This window comes from Pseudonaja textilis, chromosome 2 (genome assembly GCF_049901715.1).
Source record: "Pseudonaja textilis isolate UNSWEBS1 chromosome 2, rPseTex1.2, whole genome shotgun sequence".
NCBI lineage: Eukaryota > Metazoa > Chordata > Lepidosauria > Squamata > Elapidae > Pseudonaja > Pseudonaja textilis.
Window position 1 is genome coordinate 57,197,078 of NC_141991.1, and position 22,743 is coordinate 57,219,820.

General features: G+C 36.0%; 1 protein-coding gene across 1 annotated transcript in view; it reads left to right on the forward strand.

Moving 5' to 3' along the window:
* The first annotated feature begins 3,487 nt into the window (after positions 1 to 3,487).
* Positions 3,488 to 22,743, forward strand: part of RFT1 (RFT1 glycolipid translocator homolog) — a 33,140-nt gene continuing 13,884 nt past the window's right edge. The window contains exons 1-9 of the mRNA XM_026724725.2: positions 3,488 to 3,658; positions 8,106 to 8,191; positions 9,927 to 10,043; positions 11,043 to 11,232; positions 12,586 to 12,687; positions 13,292 to 13,426; positions 14,889 to 14,967; positions 19,111 to 19,161; positions 20,668 to 20,798. Of these exons, the coding sequence (XP_026580510.1) occupies positions 3,560 to 3,658; positions 8,106 to 8,191; positions 9,927 to 10,043; positions 11,043 to 11,232; positions 12,586 to 12,687; positions 13,292 to 13,426; positions 14,889 to 14,967; positions 19,111 to 19,161; positions 20,668 to 20,798 (990 nt within the window). The 5' untranslated portion in view covers positions 3,488 to 3,559. The remainder of the gene's footprint in view (positions 3,659 to 8,105; positions 8,192 to 9,926; positions 10,044 to 11,042; positions 11,233 to 12,585; positions 12,688 to 13,291; positions 13,427 to 14,888; positions 14,968 to 19,110; positions 19,162 to 20,667; positions 20,799 to 22,743) is intronic.

Consider the following 22,743-nt stretch of genomic DNA (forward strand, 5'->3'; position numbering starts at 1 on the left):
TCTATTTCAAGCTATTTATGATGAAAGCTAAATAGTTTGAAATAGATCTATACTAGTCTCCCTTTCTTTATTTTTTGACAATAAAACATAAATTCAACACAAAAATATATTCTCACATGTATTTTCTTCATAAGCAGGTCTCCCTGAGTTGGAACATCTTCACAGATAACTGTGTTTAGAATGACAGGTTTCCATCAATGACATGGTAAAAATGGATTGAAAAAAATTACCCAGAAGCAAAGATGTTGCTAAGACAAAATCTTTACTCTCATAAATTATCTACTTGTTGCTCTAAGGAAGGCCTGCCATCTAGTGGAACTAATACATACTGTAGATACATGTTATTGAACAAAATGCTTTTCTTGTTGAACTAAGGCTTGTCTTCCTCCTGAATTATAACCTTTTTTATATAGTGTTCAAGTGTTAAAAAGTAACTTATGTAATGCAATTACATAGCTCATCAAAATGAAAAATAGGCAAACACTGAATGAGAGTTTGATACATGCATTTTAGCTAGCATTATAAGACAACTCTGAAGAAATAAGTACTATTCATTTTAGAGAAGATAGCAGAAAATTATATAAACATTTGAAATACTAATATATGATTGCACCCAGTCATGAAAATCTGTGTTTTCAGAGTGTTGTATCATTGGATATTTTCAATAACACTATGTAGGACTAAAATGTGCTTGGTAAATTGTATTTATCTGAAGGAATTGATCCATTTGGGCTTACTGATTGTAGGCAACTTATGTAAACACGTGTATTGAAAGACAACTGGGGATGTGCTTTTGCTATATAATGCAGGAATGTTTTAGTTTGAAAATGGGCTCAAAGGTTGTATTTAACTGTGCAGTTATAACTATTAGCAGATTACATTAGAACAAGATACAAAAAATGCTTTAATATTCTGTAAAATAATCTCCTGTAAAGATTATTTTAATCCCAACACTTCTTTTTCAAATAACTGCATTATTTATTTAGCTTTATAAAAGCAATTATTTACAGATACTTGTGTATGTTTGACAAATAAAAAGTTAAGAGAAAGTTGATTTTGAAATAAAGAAATATCTTATGGCAATTATTTCAATATGAATAATTGAGTTGACAATTAGTCAAACAATATGATTTGACATATTGTTCTAGAAGAAAATGTAGAACTATATAAATTAGAAAGTGTTTGCATGATTTTTTTTCATAATTTCTGCTTTAGTTCAAATCTTGCATATTGTAGTTCATATTGACCGGTTCTCTTCTTCCATATTTGTTATTATTGTCATCTTGTCAATAAATGTACATTATATATTCCTGCGACGTGTGCTCCTCCACCTAGCCAGCTGTGACCTTTAACAGGGTGTGGTATTCCCCCATTGCCAATTCCAGTTTGTTGGAATGATTAAGTAGCAAGGAATTCTCACTGGATTTCAGTTGTGAGTACAACTCACTGTTATATAGGCTGAGTACCCTTCACCCAAAACCTCTATACAGAGAGTTCTATGGAATTCCCACCTATTTTCTTTAGCCTTTTAATTTCAGAGGCCAGATTTTGATGTACAGTTCACAATCACAACTCAAATCATGAGATTTATTTATGTCCCTTCACTTGATACTGGGACACAATTACAAAGAGCTGGGGCTTACAATGTAATACTGCAATCCACTACAAGTTTCATCATTTTTTGCCGATGTCAACCACTTTTAGTTGAGGGTCACACAGTATTCTAAACCGCTGTTTAACCATAATGTGTTGAATGGACCACACATATTTTCACAACATACTAAACCATGACTTATGGTTCAAAACCTGTATCTGGGTTTACACAAGCTAAACCAAATCAAACCATTTTTATGATTTAGTTATAGAGAAAAACAGTTTATAGTTATGACTGCATAGTACATGAGTTCACAATTAAGGGTTAATCAGTGTTCACTATTAGTTTAGTTCCAGCTCAATTGTGTGAATGGCTTAATAATTAACACCGGAAGCTTATTTGTGAGGTAGACAAACCTGGAACATTTACCACGTGTTGAAAAATTCGAAATCAAGGCTTAGTGTAATGGGCATATGGATTAGAAATTAAGTAACAGTTTTCTATTCCATTTTTCATTATCGGCTTCTCCCTTTACACAGGGAAGCTAACCATTAAAAGGCCCACTGAGACAGAAGGCAGATGCAGTTCATGCACTGAGCTAAGGTATAATATGATTTATTTAATTTTGGCTTGGCATGAGATAAGGATTCACTCATGCTTCCCTATTTTCTGAAGCAGTTGACAGTGCATCAGTTGTATCAGTTATCAAATTCAAAGAGAAAATGGTTCAGTGATGAAAGATTCACTTTTTAATTCATGTTCATAGTAACTATATGGTAGGTGACAAGATTACATTTAGCACAGAGTAGATCTGGAGGGACCCAAAAATTGTTTTCCTGTGGAGCTATTCCTAGACAGAAGAACATAGAACTATTCAAAAAAAGATGATTTCCACTTTCCTCAAATGAACTTCCCAAATGCCATGGCTATATTATTTGTAAACCAAAAGTTCTGAAGGACAGAGAATTATCCTGTGTCAGGATCTTGCTATTGAAGTTTTGAGCCAAAATCTTTGTCCTGCATCACTACACCCGAGAGTGGCCTGAATTAAGGACGCCAAAATATTCTCCACCAGCAGGGAATTTCTTCATCAAAAGATAGGAGATATAGAGTGCTTTAGGGGATGTTTCCTTAGGTTTGATTAATTTTCCTGGTGAAAACCAATCAAAGACAGAAGCAACTTAGAACGAAGAAGAAATTGCTTAACAGTGAGAAGTTAACCAGTGGAACAGCTTGCCTTCAGAAGTAGTGGGTGCTTCATCACTGGAGGCTTTTAAGAAGACACTGGACAGCCACTTGTCTGAAACGGTATAGGGTCTCCTGCTTGAGTAGTGGGTTGGACTAGAAGATCTCCAGGGTCCCTTTCCAACTCTGTTGTTCTGCATGTTTATATGTCCATGAATACTAGTGTAATAAAATCTGTTTCAGTTTAAGCTGTAGGGGAGTAGTACCATGCATTAGATTAACCTTTGCCACGTTTAAGGCCTATAAGACATTTCAAAAAAATAAATATCAGCAGCAGGCAGTGGTCGCAAACTCAGTGGAGACGCAACCCATCCCAAGTCCCGATTTTTATTCCCAGTAAGAGATAGGATTGAGGGAAAGCAGCCTCTCCTCCGCCTAACCGCGGTAAACACTCCGCCCCAACACACCTGCCCAAGACAACCGGCCAGTTCAGAGAAGGGGCAGCTTCCGCGGCACGAGACTTCTCAGCTGGATTCCCGGTTTTGCCACGTGTGAATGTGCAGGTGTGAAGAAAGGGGGAAAAAAACAACAACAGAGGCAAGGGCAGAGCGACAGCAAATAAGGCGAATCAAGCGTCGGAGCCGCCGCCTTCTCGTCCTCCCTCCGCGGCTGACGGGATCCGAGCGCGACGGGGAGGAGCCACCGGCTGCTTCTCCTCTGACCAGGCAACCAGCGAGGGAAGGGAAAAAGTCGGAAGGAGCGCACGGAGAATCGTTTTGTATGGGCGCGAAAGATGGCGGGACGGTGCCGGGGACGATGGGCTCCCAGGACGTGCTCAGGGATACCGCCAAGCTGGCTTCTTCCAACGCCCTCTTGCAGGTACCCGTCCCAGAAGATGGGAAGGCGGGGATGGAGATCAGAGGGCGCGCAAGCAGCAGCCTTTCGCTCCCTTATGCGGCCTTTTCTGCCGGCTTCTCCTTCCTCGAACTGGCTCTTTCCAAGGAGAGATGGTGAATCTCAAGCTCCCGTTTCAGTGGAGAGAAGCCGAACGTGCCCAGACACGTCAATAAGCTGCTGGCGGAGCCGGGAGGCAAAGTAACTTCAATAGGCAGAAATCAGTGGACTTTCAAACATTAATTGATCATAGCATATGTGACCGAAGTCTTTCCCTCAAGTTCTGTGGTTCGCGAATCATAAGAGTCCAAATGTTGGAATCGACACTCCAAATTGTTGCAACAGCAGATTGCTGCAACCTGCTCTCCACTGCAGGAATCCCCTGCTCCAGCATCCCAGATAGGTGGCTGTCCCAACCTCTGTTTAAACACTGCCAGGGCCCTGTTCCATTGTTGAACAGCTCTTCAAGAAATTTTCTTGATGCTCAAGCTGAAACCTACTTTTGTAATCTAAACCTAGTGTTTCTTGCATCCTGGAACAACTCTGAACAGTTCTGCCCTGTCTTCTATGGGACAGCCCTTGAGAGACTTGAAAAATAGATATTATGCCTTCCCAGAATATATTATTTTCTTCAGGATAAACATATTCAGCACTCCCCCACTGCTCCAGGACATGATGCCCTGACCTTCCCATCATAGTTATTCTCCTCTTGATATATGTCTGTCGAGCTTCTCAATCATTCAGGTCACGGTTATCCCAGAGGTGCTTTTTCCAAAAGGCAACTGAACTCTCTTGGTGGGGAAATATTTATTGTTTGCTGCCCATTTTGTGTCTATTGACTCTGGGCATTGCACAACAGTCATTCAACACCAGTTAGATTGAAGAAGCTTCTTCGATGAGAAGCAAAAGAAACCCCTCTACCCCAAGAAAGTCCAGTTGCCTTTTGAAAAAAGTGACTTTGGGTCTCCTCTGGATACTTCTAGTTTTCAAAATCATTCCTAAAATGATTCAACAAGACACCAAGTCCTTTTTGTCTATACTGCTGGCCTGTATGGTCTCCCCTGCATCTTTCTATATATATAAAAGCGAAATGTCACTTACACATCATCACAAAATCTCCAGAACCGTAAAGCCTTCAAAATTGAAATTTGGCACGTATGTTCCTCTTTGCTTCTAGGTGCTCTCTAAGAAAGGATTTTTTGAAATGCTCATCAGAGCATTAGTATTCCATATATTATTATTATTAAACAGAAGCAGCAGAGAGGAGTTTCAGCTTCAGTTTCACAGCACCAAGCAGCTTTAGTATAGAACAGTTGAGCTAAGCCACACCCAGGCTCCTTACTGTCTCCTTGCTCACAGAGAAAATACTGTTTCAGTTTCCAAACAGCCCTCAACACTCTCACACTGACAGGCTGCTAGCCAGTTGAATACTGATGGATGCTGGTAGGCAGAGGCAGAATTTTCCCCCCTTATTTTCCTCCCCCAAAACTAAGCCCGACTACATAGTTTTGTAGCGAATCATGGGTATGAAGCTAATACACCATATTTGTACTTTTGAGGGTTTTCCCCCGTTCTTGTTCAGTTATTCTGCATTGTTTTTCTATTGAATTTCATCTTGCTGGTTTTTGCTTGTTGTTCAGCTTGTCATCATTCTCTGAATCTTGATACTGTCCACTAAGACAGGGGTCGCCAACCTTTTGGACCTCAGATCCCACCAAACTCATAATTTTAGATCCCAGAGACCACTAACCGGTTCTGTGGGTGGGCCTAATTTGTGGGTATGGCTTGGTGGTCATGTGACTGGCTGGACATGGCTTGTATGTAAATATTATAAATATTTATATAAATATTGAATTTTTTTTATAAAAAAGCAACTTTTACCCAAAATCTGGCAAAGTAGGCAGACTGAGTTGCTCACAGAATCACAGATTCATTCAGAGATCTATCTATCTGCCATTGGCTAGCTCAGTCTCTCAAATTTGCTTGCTTTGAGTCTGCACTGAATTTGCTTGAAAGCAAATTCAGTGCAGACTCCCTTCAACTCCCTTCAGTCCTAAGGGAGGTTTGGCTGTGCTGAGCCGAAGATCTAAAGACTAGCTAGAAAGCAAGAAATCCAACCATTTCCTAGCTAATCTAAATCTCCCGGCACAGCAGAACAGATGATGATCGGAAAAAGGAAAAATAGCAATTTAGCAGGCAAGTTTACTGGGTAAGGAGTGAGTGGGTGGGGAGGGTTCCTGCGCGTAGCCTTGTGTTTCTGCGCAGCCTGGATTAATTGCTTTGTGGTGGTGCCGTGCAGGTGAGATTTCTCTGCGGCCCACCAAAATTTTCTCATGGCCCACCACTGGGCTGTGGCCCACTTGTGGACGATCGCTGCTCTCAGATGCTTTGTTTTCCCTCATCTCTTTGTCATTGCATATTTGACATTTCTAGAAATCACTTGAATTTAATCTGAGAGAGTACCAGTACTTCATAAAAACTATTTGTGGATTAAGTTATTTCAAAATATTTATGGCAAATGGCAGAATATGTAAGGTCTAAGCCTAAATAAGAATATATGCCTAAGAGAAATTTGCTTATCGGCATCACATTTTTAAATAAATACTATTGGATTTACTTTACTATTGGATCTGTTCCTGTCATATCTCTTCTTATGCTCTTGTTTTCTCTATTTCTCACATTGAATAGGTAATTTATTTAATTTTCAATTCAGTGCAAAGAGTCAGATGGTTCTAATTTCAGACAATTGGATAAAGTTGTTATGATCTCATGTTACCATTTTATTCAAAATTGACAATGAGATAGGTACCATAAGTGAACTTAGTGATACATGCATCCAAAAGCTAAACATTTCCTCTGGTATTCTTTCTAGTGATTCATTTAATGCCAAGGATGTAGAATATATATATAGTTTTGCTACCTCTGCAAGTTTTATCATCTTCATCAGGCCTCCATTGAGGTTATTTCAGAGTCTTTTCATTTTTGTGCATTTAGTAGATTTGCAGATATACATACATACGTACTCTGTCTGTCTGTCTGTCTATCTGTCTATCTAACTATCGTGTGTGTGTGTGTGTGTGGTATATATATAGAAGAATATATATTTTATAGAAGAATATTTTAACAAGATAAAAATGCAAATATTAGAAAAGAAATAAAAATAAGGAAGAATAATAGGAAAAAAAGAAAAGAATATAAATATTATTTTATAATCTTTTCACAGTGGTATAAATGCCTTTATATTTTACCCTCTCTAAGATTACATCATACTTTCCTTTTTCTAATAAGCTATCCTTTCTCATTCTCGGTCCCATAAATCACAAGTTCATTTTTCTCTTTTTACAACAGAAAGGCCAGAAGGAATTTTCAGTCACTGATAAATGTAGTTATTGATTTTACTTTAATTAAGCAAGTTGTTTTGCCATCTCTGCAAGTTTTATAATCTTCATCAGACATTTTTCCACTGAGGTTATTTCAGAGTCTTTTTTGTGCATTTAGTAGACTTCCAGATACAATATAGTCCTACAGCTACATTGTTGAGGTTCCATGTCTGGTATAATTAAATTGAGCAAAGACACCTGCATTTCCCTAAAACAGATGTTGCCCTTAATCTGTAGGGCTAACTCAGGAAAAAAGGAATCTTGTTATGTATGAGAATCCTTTGATGGAGATCATTCAGAAAAGGCTACAAACATGTCCCACAGATTAGGTTAGGCTCTAATCTAAACAAACAGCATAGTTCAGTAGCTGTATGGCAATTAAGAATCATTTCAGGCAAGCTGTAATTACAATATTGTGTGTACCAGTAATTATTTTCTACTGCTATATATCGAACCTTATATAAAAACTAACAATAATGCTGATACCCTTTTGGAAAAGCTTCTCATTATGCTCAGATTTTTACCATTCTTTTCTACATCCTACAATACAGTAGGACTGTTCTTTTCCATGCTGAAATGTTTATTTGGTAATGCAAGCTAATGTTTTTATTTTGTGATGAATATTAGTAATATTACAAATTAAACCAAGAAAAGTTATATGTGTTCCAAGTGTTTCATACGCTATGAGTGCGATTGAATCTAAAGGTGAGAGAACGTTTATACTTAATCCCTTATAAGGACTTGCTCTCACATGTATAATCAATAAATATAAGTATCTGTAGAGTTATTACTGAGTTTGTAGTAAAAGTTTATAGGCAGAATTTTTGGAGTATCTAACTTCCACTGTTAGAACAAGCAAATAATCCTAGATGTCTTTTGAGTGATGACAAATTGAATTGAACCGTTTATTGTTATTTAGTAGCGATAAGATCATAATGGTGTTAAGATGAAGTCCTGAACAAAAGGCCAAAAAAAACAAACAAATGTTGAAGTCTGAATTCATTTACAGATTGAAAGTTAATGTCTGATTAATTTCACTTTTCTTTTTGCAGGTGCTATTCCGGCTAATTACCTTTGGCTTAAATGCTTTTACTTTACGTTATGTATCAAAAGAAATAATTGGTCTTGTGAATGTAAGGTAATAAATCATAATCATTTATAAAAACATGAAATATTAATGGTTCCAAGTTATAATAGCTTTGTCTCTAATTTCTTTCAGGAATAAATTTTGATAAATTACTTTACTTTTTGCTGCTTGGCATGATTCTGCAAGGAGATATTTTGAATTGTATGGATGAATCAATGTTGGCACTGATGTATAAATGCAAATTTGAGTTTGTGATTTAGCTTTTTGAATAAATGCCTTTTCCTCTAAATTATGTAAATATCTAGTGGTTTTGAAAATGCTATGTTTCCAAAGACACTCCTGATTTTAATAGGTATTCAGTATTCTGAGTGATTCTTGAAATGAAATAAATAAATTTTGCTGCTTCTTCATTATTTCAAAATGTGAAATATACTGGGTTTAATTGCATACTAGGTATTGTCAAATGTACTAGTTTTTCTATTTTCCCTTAATTCACAAACACCTTGTGTGAAAAATAACAGTCACATGTCCAAAATACATTTCTACCTTTAAAAGAGAGCTGTTATGTAACTTGATGCAGACTTAGTGATACTTTAATGCAGGGGTGTCAAACTGGCAACCCACAGGCCAGATGCATCATGTGCAGGCCACGCCCACCCCAGCTCTGCAAAGGCAGAAAACATCACGATATGTCATGTGACAGCAATGTGATACAAGTTTGACACCTGGGCTTTAATGTAATATTCTTTACCTATGGTTATTTTATAGCAAAATTACTGCTGAAAAAACACGACATTTAAAATTGTAACATGATTCATCAAAAGCAATAGAACTCTAGAAGAAACCTAAGAAAACCCTGAATAATATTTTCAATGTGCTATTGTTTTATGGTTTTCATTTTGTATATTTCTTGATTTTAATTTTTATTATGAAACCCTCAAGAAACTTATTTTCAGACAGGTGAAAAATAAGCAATGGGAGTACATAGGTAAATCTGTTGTATAAATTAATAAAATCATTTCTACTTTTCTTGATTCTATGTAATATACTCAGTGAGTTACAATTGTATACAAAATGGTAAAATATTGTAAGATCATATTTTTCTGAAATTAATAGTGTTACTAAGAAACTTAGCATAACATTTAAATATAACTTAGGGTCCAGAGAAAAGAAACTTATGCTAACATCTGGGGGTCATTACCAGGCATGAATATAGTTTCTAACTCTTAAATTCAGCAGAAATGAGATCTTCAATTCACAAAATATATGAAGCAAAGTAAAATAGAAAAACTTCATTGAAATTTTTGGTATCACCTCAGATTTTTAACAGCTAAATTTAAGAATTCTTTAAAAGCTATGTATTTATAAAAGGTTAATTTAAAGGTTGATTTAAAAAAGATTAAAAAGTAAGTATTTTGAAGCTTAAGTAATTTGACAATATATATTGGGGCAATTCATATTTCCTCTGTTAAAAAAGGTAGCAGATGGTAAATGTCTTATGAGCTTATTAAATTTCAAATGCCTGGTTTGTGTCTGGCACAACTTCCATAAAATTTTATGACTCTCCCCGGGTTGCATGTGAACCTGGCTGAGCGCTATTCACAATTGATAACCCCTAAGATAATCAAATTTCCTTTGGTATATATTATTGATAGTTAGAATACTGGTCGTTACATAGTTAATATGTAGCTATATTAACAATATAATGAAATTATTGTTAGTTGAAATTACCTTTTAAAAATGAAATTCCCTTCTTTTTTCTTTCCTTTTCTTCCCAAAATATTAGACTGACACTGCTTTATTCCACAATAGTTTTCTTAGCCAGAGAAGCATTCCGTAAAGCTTGTTTGAGTGGGAGCTCAAGGAGAAACTGGACCCAAACATTTAATCTATTATGGCTAACGTAAGTTTAAGTAACTCATTTGAAAATTTTAGTTACTTTCTTCTGCAGTTCTTCTGCAATTTTGCTTGCATTTCTGAAAAGTAGTAGAGGAGCTTGTTTTTGAAGTCATGATTGCATTGAGAAACAGGCAGTCGAGTTCCTCAAGATAGGATATGAAATTGTTAAGGGACTTAATACTTACCTAAATTACATCTTAGTTTATCTGTAATAGTTTCATTCTAATTGCATATATTAATTACCTAATATTTAATTAGGTAATTTAATTTACCTAATTCTAATTTAATTCTAATTGCATATATTAATTACCACATCTCCATAAACCACATTTGAGAAATTGAGAAAAGCTGCTATTTAGCTCTTGCATGAGAATGATTTTCTTTGGAATAATTCTTGTCCTATTGCCTGGGGGAAAAAAAAAGCAATCTCCAATTTTCAATACTAATGTTCCAAAGTTGAATAAACTTTGGAAAGTCAATGCTGATGGGAAAGACTGGATCTTTTATATAATACTCTGCTTTAGTCAAAGAAACGTAAGTGCCTTGGCTTTTTTAGTGAGTGAAGGAGCAAATAAAAGCACTCTGTGTGTGTGTGTTTGTCTGTGTGTATCCACATTCGTGCATATTTGCATGTACCACCTGCAAAATTTGCTGTTTGTGCTTGCTGTTCCTTTTTTGCTTTTTGTATTAGGCTATTAGTTTTCAAAGAGCATTCCTACCCTGAAGCACTGGATGAAAAGTATAGATTTCTCAAATAAATATGTATGCAAAAACCTTATAAGTTATAATGCATTCCAAGAAATATTGTAATTAAACTACAGAAATAATTTATTTCTGCAGATGTAGGAAAAAACAGATGCATGTACTTTTGAAGTTTATTGTATTTACTCTTGTTTGCTAAAACTGGAAGCAGATTTTTTTCTAAGAATTCACACTGAAGACGGGAAAAAAAAGAGCAAGTTATTAATTTTGGCTTTATGGTTTATCTTCTTAACTTTTGTAGAATTCCTTTGGGCGTATGTTGGTGTGTATTCCTGGGCTGGATCTGGCTAGACATACTTGAAGTTCCTAGTGAAAATGCAGTTCCTTACTATAATTTTGGAGTACTTGCTTTTTGTCTTTCCGCTGTGATTGAACTTCTGGGTGAACCTTTTTGGGTTTTAGCTCAAATACATTTACTTGTCCGGCTAAAGGTTTGTGAAACTATATGAAATTGTATTTCTTGCTTCTTTTAAAATTATAGTAATGAACAGATGTCTGAAGTTAAAAATCTTTAGTCTGACATTTTCTTATAGGTAAAATATTGATTTACTGATTAAGCTAAATACATTAACTTAAATGCATTAGTCATTGATGAAATAAATAAATCATCATCTACTACTACTACTACTACTACTACTACTACTACTAATAATAATAATAATCTGAATATCTGGCTGACTGTGAATGAACCCTACATAATACAAAGATACAAAATAATGACAAAGTATCAAGGTCTGAAAGTTGAAGGATTATGGCATAAACTGGCAATGATGGTCCTAGTGATTATTGCACATTGGGTACCATACCCCAAAGCCTTGGACAATACTTAAAAAATCTGCATATTGATAAATTCTCCAAATGTCAGATACAAAAAGCCATACTGCTTTGATCTGCACGTATAGATTATGACAGCCTAGGTTTTTGGGAAGAACTTGATGCGCATGAAGGCCAACATCAGCTAAAGAACCGGCAACTTTGATTTCACATTGAGTTCACAGTATATAATAATAATACCACCTTTTATTTTTGTACAGTTCAAAGCAATGTACATAATTCTTCTGTTTCTTATTTTCCTCACAGCAATAACACTGAAATGTGTTGGGCTGAGAAAGTTACACACTAGTCTCATGCTAGAATTCATAGTCTCTTGGTTTCTAGTCAGCATCTTAACCATTACACTAGAATGGCTAAGCACAAGTGGTGGAAGGGCTGTTGCATTGGCAAAATGAGGTTTACATAGAGGTACTCTTACAAAAGCCACACCTGCATAACCATGAAGTGCACTAAGTACCTTTTCAGCTCTGGCAATTGTTTTTATTATTTTTCTTTCCCTTTCAAAGCTGATGGTGGTGTTGTTTACAATAGAGAGCCATCATTGCAGAGCTGGAAACATTTGGGATTATAAGATTTCTTCCATAGTATTGCTTTACCTATTAATCATTGGGTGATGAACTCAACTACATTGAGTTCATTGAAATCAATAGGATTTTAATCCTGATAACTAGCTGATTTTCCTGAAACAAAGCAAGAATAATTTAACTGGGATTCAATTCATTGTTTTTGACACAAAGGATATGGACACCCAAACAACTGAAAATGTCATTCTAAAGAAAAATTGTACTTTGAGAAGTTTCTGCTCTTGTAGAAAGTATTCATGGCTTTTCAGAGCTGCATATTTGTAGAAAAGTTTCAGTATAAGAATTCTGGATTGCATGCTTCTTGAATCTGACACATAAGTATTAGGAAGTTGTGTTTTTTATAAGATCTTTGTATGTTCTTTACAGGTGATTGCTGAGAGTTTGTCAATCCTTTGCAAATGTGTTTTGACAGTTCTTCTAGTAGTTTTGTATCCACACTGGGGGCTCTATATCTTTTCTTTGGCTCAGGTACAATTTTCTCCCTGCTTTATTACCATTTGTTGGATCTATCATATGAATTGGTTGTAGAAACCGGCATGTTTTTCTTAAGTCACATCACAGTAATGGTGTTCACCAGCAAATATATTTATATCCCTGTGCACTCTGGACACATATAACTTTTAATTTAGCATGATGGATAACTGGTAAAGATGGAAAGCTAGCATATGCTTGTGTCTTATGCAGAAGTGCCAGTGTTACTCTGCCAAGGAGGTGAGATGAACATAAGGGGTGGGTTTGTCTTGAAAATAATTCAGCATTAAATTTCCTACTGGTAGCATTCCCCTCATCATCTTAAATTTCTTGGCCCAAGTTAAGGTGAGTGCTCACAAATATATCTGTACAAACTGAAAATTGAGGCTGAACGATTCCCCTTAGAGAAAAGTCATACTGCTTGCATCCTGTGGCCCTTGGCAGCTGCCTCACCATGTTGATCCTTATGCTGGATCCGAGTGGATGTAATTGCATAACCTTTGAAAGTTGCTGACATTCTCTTTTATTGCTGTTCATATAAGAATGTTGTTGCATTGTCATGTTGACAATAAAACCAATATGAATTATTTTTCCTTTGCAGCTTTTGTACACTACCATTCTAGTATCATGTTATATAATATATTTCATGAAATTTTTGGGTTCTCCTGAAGCAAACAAAAAATCATTTCCTATTACTAGAATGGTTTCTTTTTTACCTGCTTTGGGAAAAAATGAGGTAAGTTCAACAACTTTTTAAAAATATCAGATAATTTCTTGGCACAAGATGTTTGTTGTTGTTCATGAGTAACCAAATTGTCCTAATAAATTCTTAGATTAAGTATCATAGATGTATCAGTGAACTGTTAATCAATTTTAGTTTCACAGTCATTTTTCAGGTTTCAGTTGGTTACATTTTTGAATTTATATTTTATTGTTTGAAAAAAAATAAACATATAATACTTTAGATCCTGTGTGCACATTTTTGTTACATAGTAAGATCATTTGGATATTGGGTATTCCATATTAGTAAAAAAAAAAAATCAGTACCTGAAATGGGCTGAGACATTTTTGCTCATAGGCTTTTTGTGAGAGCTAATTAGGATACGTAAACAAAGGATTTCCGAAATAATAATACTGCTATAAAAACAATATTTTATCAAGGAAACCTAACAGAATCTTGCAGAATCAAGCTGTATTTCCTCCTCCTTCAGTAATATAGGAAGGCATTTACCTTATTCATTTCCGAATGTTATTTGCATATTCTGGACATAAAAAAATGTTTTGGCCCATTTGCCTAGGTAACATTTCCTGCAAATTCCTGTCAAGGGCATCTTTCTTATTCTCTGTATCATGTGGCATATATCTGTGCATCGAAGTTTTTCTATACTTTTAAGTATAGAGATGTAAATTATTGAGCAAAAATATTTTAACCATTTTGATATTAGATTTAAACTTCATCTAATGGATTTTTATTTATGTAAGCAAATCCTTAGATCCAGAGATGATTGTACCTTTTAGAAATAATAAATATGCTATATTGTACAGAAAATGGCTTTTGCTAATACCTGTGCTAGCTCAATGATCCTGTATGGAGATCATTTTTCAGAAAAGTGTTAGAAAGCCTATAGACCTCTAGCCTATAGACAGTTTATTTTACTATGAAAATATATAGTTAATTCTAATACAAAATCACATGAGTAAGCTAAAATGACTGCATTTTAATTTGGTGAACAGTTTCAGATATTATAATAAAAGACGTTTCTATGAGCTGCATATTAAAATGTAGCTATAAAAATGAAGAGTCTTCCACATTAACACTTGTGGAAAATATAACAGAAACTGGATCAGGAACAGGGAAATATATGTATGTATTTTTTATTTAATGAAATAGTCTTAATGAAATAATCTTTGTTTCAGAGGTTGTGTCAGGTAATATTTTGACTGGTATATCAGAGTACAGTAAATTGAATCAAGCTTAAACCTCAGTTATTTCCTAGATATGTCCATGGAGTTTTCTTGGAAGTGGTATAGAGGTACTTGCCGTTACTTTCGTCCAGGATTTCTTTTTAGCCTTCTTAGCCCTGGTGTTCCAGAGAGGCCTGTAGTTGAAGTATTAACTGGAGCCAAGTCTGCTGTTTTTAAACCCAGACAAAATGGTAAAGGGTATTTCATTATACCTAATTATTTATATATTTCAGGATATTATTAATTGGAATGAAGCAAGGCTGACTTGGAGCTTCTTTAAGCAGTCATTCCTAAAACAGGTTTTAACAGAGGGTGAGTATGAAATCTTCTTAAATTTCTTGAATTTTTTATTCTCAGTCCCCTTCTGCCAACAAGAGCAATAAGAATTTCATGATTGACATTTCTGCATTTTTACAATTGTTGGAATGGGTTTAGGTTAAAGAGCAATGAGAAGTAACACACTTGTTAGGAATGTAAGTCACCTAACAGCCATTTGGGTTGGAAAATATATAAACCAGGATAGACATTTTAATACTGCCTCTTTAAGGGAATGCTAAAAGTGTAATTGGGTGTGGTTTCTCAAATGGCCATAAGATGGAGCCAGAAACCTGGATTGTTTAGTCTTAGTCTCAGAAGAGAGTCTCAGTGTGTCTCTCTGTTTTCCTTCTGTTGGAGAGTATTGCCGTTCCTCCATTTTTCCTAATTGACTCTTATTGATGGATTTGATGTAAGTCTGTTACTGAACTGTTTTTTGACACTGGACTTTGTTATTGGATTACCCCTGGATTGAAAACTGACTGATTTACCTGTGAATGACTTTGGGCTGCTTATCTTGAACTTTGCTTAAACCTTTATGGGAAGTAAAAACCTACATTTACTGTACAGTGTATCTGTGTGCTATGTGTGTATTATTCAAACGCTACTCTCAATACATCTCCCTGTATGCACTCATTCTCCTAATGGGGAATTACCTCAACACTGGTTATGGACCCAGGCCATACAAGGCTCAGATAACTGGGAGTTGGTATGAATACACAGTACTGTATACAGACAGCTATTTACTGTTTAATTGTGGGTTACTATGCTGGTAATGATGGCACAAGACACTTCAACAAGTCTATCACCGATAACCAGGTTGGATGGAATAAACTATGTTTCCTGGTCTATGAAGTGCAATCTACTTCTGCGTGGAGAAGGGTTATGGAATGTAGTTCAAGACCCACCGGATGTAAATGCTTGGGATCCAGAAAATGAGGACGATGCCAAGAAACTTGCTGACTTTAAACAGAACAACGAGCAAGTTCTTTATATAATTGTACTAACATTGAGTGACCAGCAGCTAGTCCATATTCGTGGAGAAGAGTCTGATGCTAGGTGTTGGGAGAATTTGAAGAGGATTTATGTTCATGACAGTGTAGGTGCACACATACATCTTACACGTAAACTGTTTAGAGCACGTTTTCTGAAAGGTGGAGATATGTTGGCTCATTTGAACTTCATGAAAAGAACTTTTCAAGAGCTACATGAAAAAGAACTGATATTTTCAGAGCTGCATCAAGTTTACATCATTCTTTCCTCATTGGATGAAAGTTATGATGTTTATGTATCTTCACTGGAAGACCTGCCCAGAGATAAACTGACATTGACTGACATAACTGGAAGATTGTTAGAAGAAGCAAGAAGACGGCTGGATAGAGATCAATTGAGGAAGGAACAACCACAAGAAGAGGATTTGTGTTTAACTGCCTATACTGTTAGGAAATGTTTTTCTTGTGGGGCTAGGGGACATATAGCTAGATTCTGTAAGAAAGGAAAACAACAGAATACTGGTAATCACCAGAAGGCCAAGAAGAATGTTAGTTTAGCTATGTCTAGCAGTTCAGCTGTAAACCATGATTTGTGGGTTGTTGATAGTGGAGCATCGCAATGCATTACTAAAGATAGAAAAAGGTTTGTAAAGAGGTCCACGAGTAAATAACACATATCATTGGCAAATGGATGGAAGATCAAAGCTTCAGGTGAAGGTACTGCATATTGTTCTTGTATAAACGAACATTTAACTATGTTATATGTACCTAAACTGAAATTTAATTTATTATCAATAAGGGCTTTAGTAAATCTTGGTTATGTAGTAACCTTTAGGGGAGATAACTGTATAATAGAGAAAGAGGGTAAAAGTGTTACTGCTACTTTAGAGAATGATTTATATATGATACATGATGACCAGTTGGAGATGGCTAGCTCAGTTTACAGCAATGTTAAGCCACATGATGAATGTTATACATTTACTACATAGACATCTGGGGCGTCTAATTTCAAAATGCTCAAACAAACTGTTGAATTGTCAGAGGGAGTAAAATTGAAATCCTATAGCAAGTATTTAAACTGTAATTCTTGTAGCCAGGAGAAAAGCAAGGCTACTCCTGCAAACAGAGTTAATGGGTTTAAGACCAAAGAACCTGTAGAGGTTGTTTTTGCTGACATAACTGGTCCTAAGAAACCAAGTTTAGGAGGTGCCTGCTATATTTTGAGTATTATGGCCCATTACTCACGATACGCTTTCTGCTATCTTATGAAAAACAAAACAGAAACATTCCAACATTTCTTTAACTGGCTAAGGTTTGCTGAGAGAAAATGAAAAGAAAAGTAATTACTTTAGTTACTGAAAATGGGACTGAGTTTGTTAACAAAAGATTCCAAACAATGTTGAAATTGGCTAGTGTTGAGCATAAATGTTCTGCACCTTACAGACCACAACATAACACATTTGTAGAATGAAGAGGGCAAACATTACAAGCCATGGCTCGCACTATGTTATCTGATTCAGGTTTGCCTGAAACACTGTGGGGTGAAGTCATAATGTGTAGTAATCATGTTTTAAACAATGTAGTTAATACAACAACTGGAGAATTGCCATTCACCTGTTGGCATGGCAGAAAACCAAATTTAAGTTACCTACACACATTTGGAGCTCCAGCATGGGTGCGTGTTCCCTCACAAGTAAGACTGAAAGGGCAACATAGAGCTAAGAAGTTATTTTTTGTGGATTATAAGGCCAACCATAGATTGTTTAGATTCTGGGATCAAGACACAGCTCATGTTTATTGTAGTGCTAGTGCAAAATTTCTTGAGCATGTTGGGTGGGATAAACTGGAACAGGAATCCAGCAATGATATCATTATTGACACCCAAATAGTCCCTAAAGATAAAATAAGTAAACCACAAATAGTCATTAAAGAGGAAGCACAGGAGGAAGTAGGAGAAAAGGCACTAGAGGAGGTAGAAGAACAGGACCAGGTGGCACAGGAAAGTCCACCAGTTAGCCCTGTGTTACCAAGACATTCAACCCGACTAACATGACCACCTGATAAATTTCAGACTAGTGTTGTATGCCAAGTAAATACAGTTCTAAGTAATTATAATGAACTAAAACTGTATCCTGCTAAGGATCAGGCTGCTTGGCAGAAAGCAATGGATAAGAAACTGGAATCTTTAAAAAGACTGGAGGTATATGAAAATGTTAAGTTACCACCAGGTAAACATGCCATAGGATGTAAATGGATATATAAGCTAAAGACAGGTGTAGATGGGTGTAGCGCATACAGAGAGACGTAGTGAGAGAAGTGTTTGAATAGTACACACACAGCACACAGGTACACTGTACAGTAAATGTAGGTTTTTACTTCCAGAAACATTTAAGCAAAGTTCAAAATAAGCAGTCCAAAGTCATTCACAGGTAAATCAATCAGTTTTTAGTCCAGGGATAATCCAGTAAGAAAGTCCAGTGTCAAAAACAGTTCAATATCAGACTTACATCAAATCCAAGAATATCAGTCAATTAGGAGGAATGGCCATACTCTCCAACAGAAGGAAAAAGAGACTCACTGAGGCACACTCTCTTCTGAGACTAAGACTAAACAACCCAGGTTTCTGGCTCCATCTTATGGCCATTTGAGAAACCACACCTAATTACAATTTTAGCATTCCCTTAAAGCAGGTGTGGGCAAACTTTTTGGCTCAGGGGCCTCATTGACTTTTAAAATTTGACGGACGGGCCGCCACCTGGTGTCAAAATGCCTGTCATTACAAGTCAGAATCAAATGAATGCAATCATTCAATCATTCACATCAAACCTTAATTCTGTACCAATCTTCAGCGGGCCGGATTAAAAAGACCAACGGGCCGGATGTGGCCCCCAGGCCTTAGTTTGCCCACCCCTGCCTTAAAGAGACAGTATTAAAATGTCTATCCTGGTTTATATATTTCCAATCCAAGTAGCTGTTAGGTGATTCATATTCCTAACAGTAACCTTTATTGCCACTTCTTTTTATGTGAATACACTGTGTGTTTGGATTCAAAGAAAATTTCTTAAGCAGAGTGGACCACTGGCTTCTTAAGCCTGAGCAGGATCACCCTTTTAGAAAGAAATACTAATTGGAAATATTAATTCTATAGGTGAAAGATATGTGATGACTTTCCTGAATGTATTAAATTTTGGAGACCAAGGTAGGAAAGACTTTTAAACAAAATTTATATGCATGGAAGAAATATATGTTAAAATCTAAAAATAAATTTTTGACTTTTGGTTGATACATATAATAAAGGTTTGAGGTACATCAGCTAATCTGATTATGAGGCTAAGATTACAAAGAGTTAAAGTGATCAGAGGTGTGCAGTAATTCTCTGAAACTCTCCAAAGCAGACGTGGTATTCAGCAGATTTTGACCAGTTCTGGAGAACCTGTAGTGCAAATTTTGAGTAGTTTGGAGAAACTGGCAAATATCACCTCTGACTAGAGATTTTATAGTATCCTTCCCTTGCCACACCCACCAAGCCATGCCCACAGGACCAGTAGTAAAATTTTTTGAATCCCACCACTGCTCCAAAGTAACTATATTTTTCTCTCCGTAACAATATTCTAATATTAAAATGTGGAATTTAATTAATTAATTAATTGCTGCCCATTTGTATCCAATGACTCTGGGCAGCTTACAGCATGAAAAACATTTAAAAACATCAGTTATAAAACAACAGATAAAACATTATTGTCCAAGCAAAACAAATTTCAATACCAAATGACTTATTGATTAACAGAGGTGCCTAAGATTTACAGTATCACTTTTACCTTTTTGGACCTTGGAATTGAATTCCCCATTAGAATCCCTCTGGCAGAGGCATTTAGAAATGCCGTGCTCATTTGGACAGTCAAAAACCTCACATTGTTATAATGCTTTAGACTATCAGGCTATTGGTATTTCTGTGGAGAAATCAGAATTGTAAGGAGTCATATTCAATATGAATTTATGAATAGATTGTGGCAGTTTCTAATTGTCTCCTAGTGATGCCATATGTAAACTTCAGTCATGCAGTGAACTGATTCTAAGTGTATACTTTCTTTTAATGATAATGACATATCTGATTCCATGTTAATGAAAGAACGGAGTAATACCGTATATGTTGCATTGGATAAATTGAGACAGCTGCCTTTCTAACATAGCAATATTCTAACATTCTGGTCTTTATTTGTCAGTGAGTTCGCAGAGCATTGAATTATAAGGATTTAAATTTAACACATCTGGAAAACATCAGATTGAAGATTTCTACTATAGTTCCACGGATGTGAAAAAAAATCAAAGTCTTAATGTTTTTTAAATTCTGCGTTTTGAAAAGCGATAGTTTATTTTTCTTAGAATTGAAAATGATTTTCCACTTGTATGAAATAAATTTGCCACAGTAATAATTGGTCATTAGTGTGAAATGCAGTAGATTTCTCTGTTAGGTTGATTGTTGTTATAAAAATAAATTATTATATTATTTTAAAATTGTTGTAGAATTTATAATACTTTTAATCTTAATGTAATACTTAATGTAATACTATAATACTTTTAATCTTAATGTAATACTTATAATATTGTTAATCTTAATAGAAAAATGTTTTCAGATAGTAATTTATATTGTGAGCAGACATTAAGTTAATAATAAACATCTTTATTTTTCTCCTTGTTTCCAAAGGTGTATATGATATTATAAACAATCTTGGTTCTTTGACAGCTAGATTTATATTTTTACCAATAGAAGAGAGTTTTTATGTATACTTTGCTAAAGTTCTAGAACGTGGGAAAGATACTAAGTTGCAAAAACAGGTAAGTTTAGTCTTATTCATTCGTTAATTTAACATGCTATAGAAGTAAAAAAGATGAAAGTATTATTGATCAATGTTTTCTAAAGCATTAATGCATGTTTTCACTAGAAAGAGAGAGGAAAACTGATGGATGTATAATTAAGCATAGAATGGAGAATGTGTGTAGAATTTTTTTCTTCTCCTCATGATATATAGAACCTCTATATTATGAGAGAAAGCTATTTGGTGAAACTGAATGGTGAGAAAATGAGGACAGGTAAAAGGAAGGAATATATTTGTTGGTGTTTTACAAATTGCTCTCTGAAGTTAATAGAAGGTCTAAAAGGCTCAGGGATAAGTGTATGGATGATATGGCCTCAGAGGCAACTTCCTCCACCATTAGTCTCTGGGAACAGCAACTGGAGGATAATGAACTCTTCCCAGAAAAATTTATTTGTCTGATTTCTAAACACAGTGCTGGTCTTCTGTCCTTCCAAGAGGCCTCTTTATATGTTAATTAGTCCTATGGTACTTTAGAAAAAATCTTGATGTATCATGGCTTTCAAAAAATGTTAAAGGAAACACATTGTCCTATAAGCGATGTGTGTGTAAATAAAGGTATATGTACAGAAAACACACGCGCGCGCGCACACACACACACATTTTAAAATTATATTAGAATTTGTGATTGAAAAGCAGGATGTTATTTTCAATTAATTTCACTATAGTAAATTATTTTCGGCGAAAGAACTCAGGATTGGATTGCTAGCTCTTGAATAAGTATGAATATACATTTCATATAAGAATTTGTGAGTAAAATGCAAAATATTATGTAGAAGTAATATTACATAATTTACCTACAGACCTCTTTATTGTTGGGGAAAATTGAAGGAGAGTGCTAGGTGTGCTGTTTTGAATCCTGGAGAAAAGATCAAAATCAGTGGTTCCCAAAGTGGGCGCTACCGCTCCCTGGGGGGCAGTGGATGCCTTAGGGGGGCGCTGAGAGGCAAGGGGGCTGACAGGGGGCTGCTAAGAAACAGCAGTGGGGTGCTGGAGATGAATGGCAGGGAACAATTCAGAGGTGAGAAAAAATCCCGCTGACACTGCATTTGAGGCAAGGCCCCGCAGGATCATCCCATTGACTTGCACGCTCTGGTGCAAGGAGCTCCGCCCCGAACGCAGCATTGGGAAAGGAGAGCAAAGCCAGAGTGGCTTTGCTCTCCTTTTCAAACATCCCGCCGCTGCCATGTTCCACCCCATTGAGCCCCTTGCACCGGAGTCACCTGCCCAAGCAAGTCCGAACGGAGTGGTGCACGAAGTCAATGGGGTGAGCCTGAGAGAGGAAAAGAGAGAGGAAAGAGAGAGAGAAAGAGAGAAGGAAGAAGAGAAAGAGAAAAGGGAAAGAAAGAAAAAGGGACAAAGAAAGAGGGGGATGGAAGGAAGGGACAGAAAGAAAAGAAATAAAGAAAAAGGGACAAAGAAAGAGTGGGGGATGGAAGGAAAGGACAGAAAGAAAAAGAAATAAAGAAGGAGGGAGGGAGGAGAAAGATAATGAGATATCTATTCTAGTCCAATCACCTGCTCCAGCAGGGTTAGAAGGTAAGTGTGTGTGTGTGTGTTCTTGTAATTTACCAGTACATTTTGGTTTTGCCTTCTTCAGAATTGGCACTGTAATACATTGGGGAAAATTATTTTTTTAGGGTGGAGATCTGGTCCAATGAATTCTGTTTAAAGCGTCAACAAAATGTGAGAGCTTCCTGATAGTCTTGGTCATGTTTCGTCCACAAAACCTTTAATTAATAGAAGCCAAAGATGTTTCAATGTGCTGGCAAAGATGTTTCAATGTGGAAAAGGGCCTGTAAACTAGGCCTCATTTCAATCTGATGCATCAGGTCTCTCTCGGTCTCTCTCTCTCTCTCTCTTCCCCTCCCTCTCTCCCCCTCCCCCCTCCATGCCCCCTTTCTTTG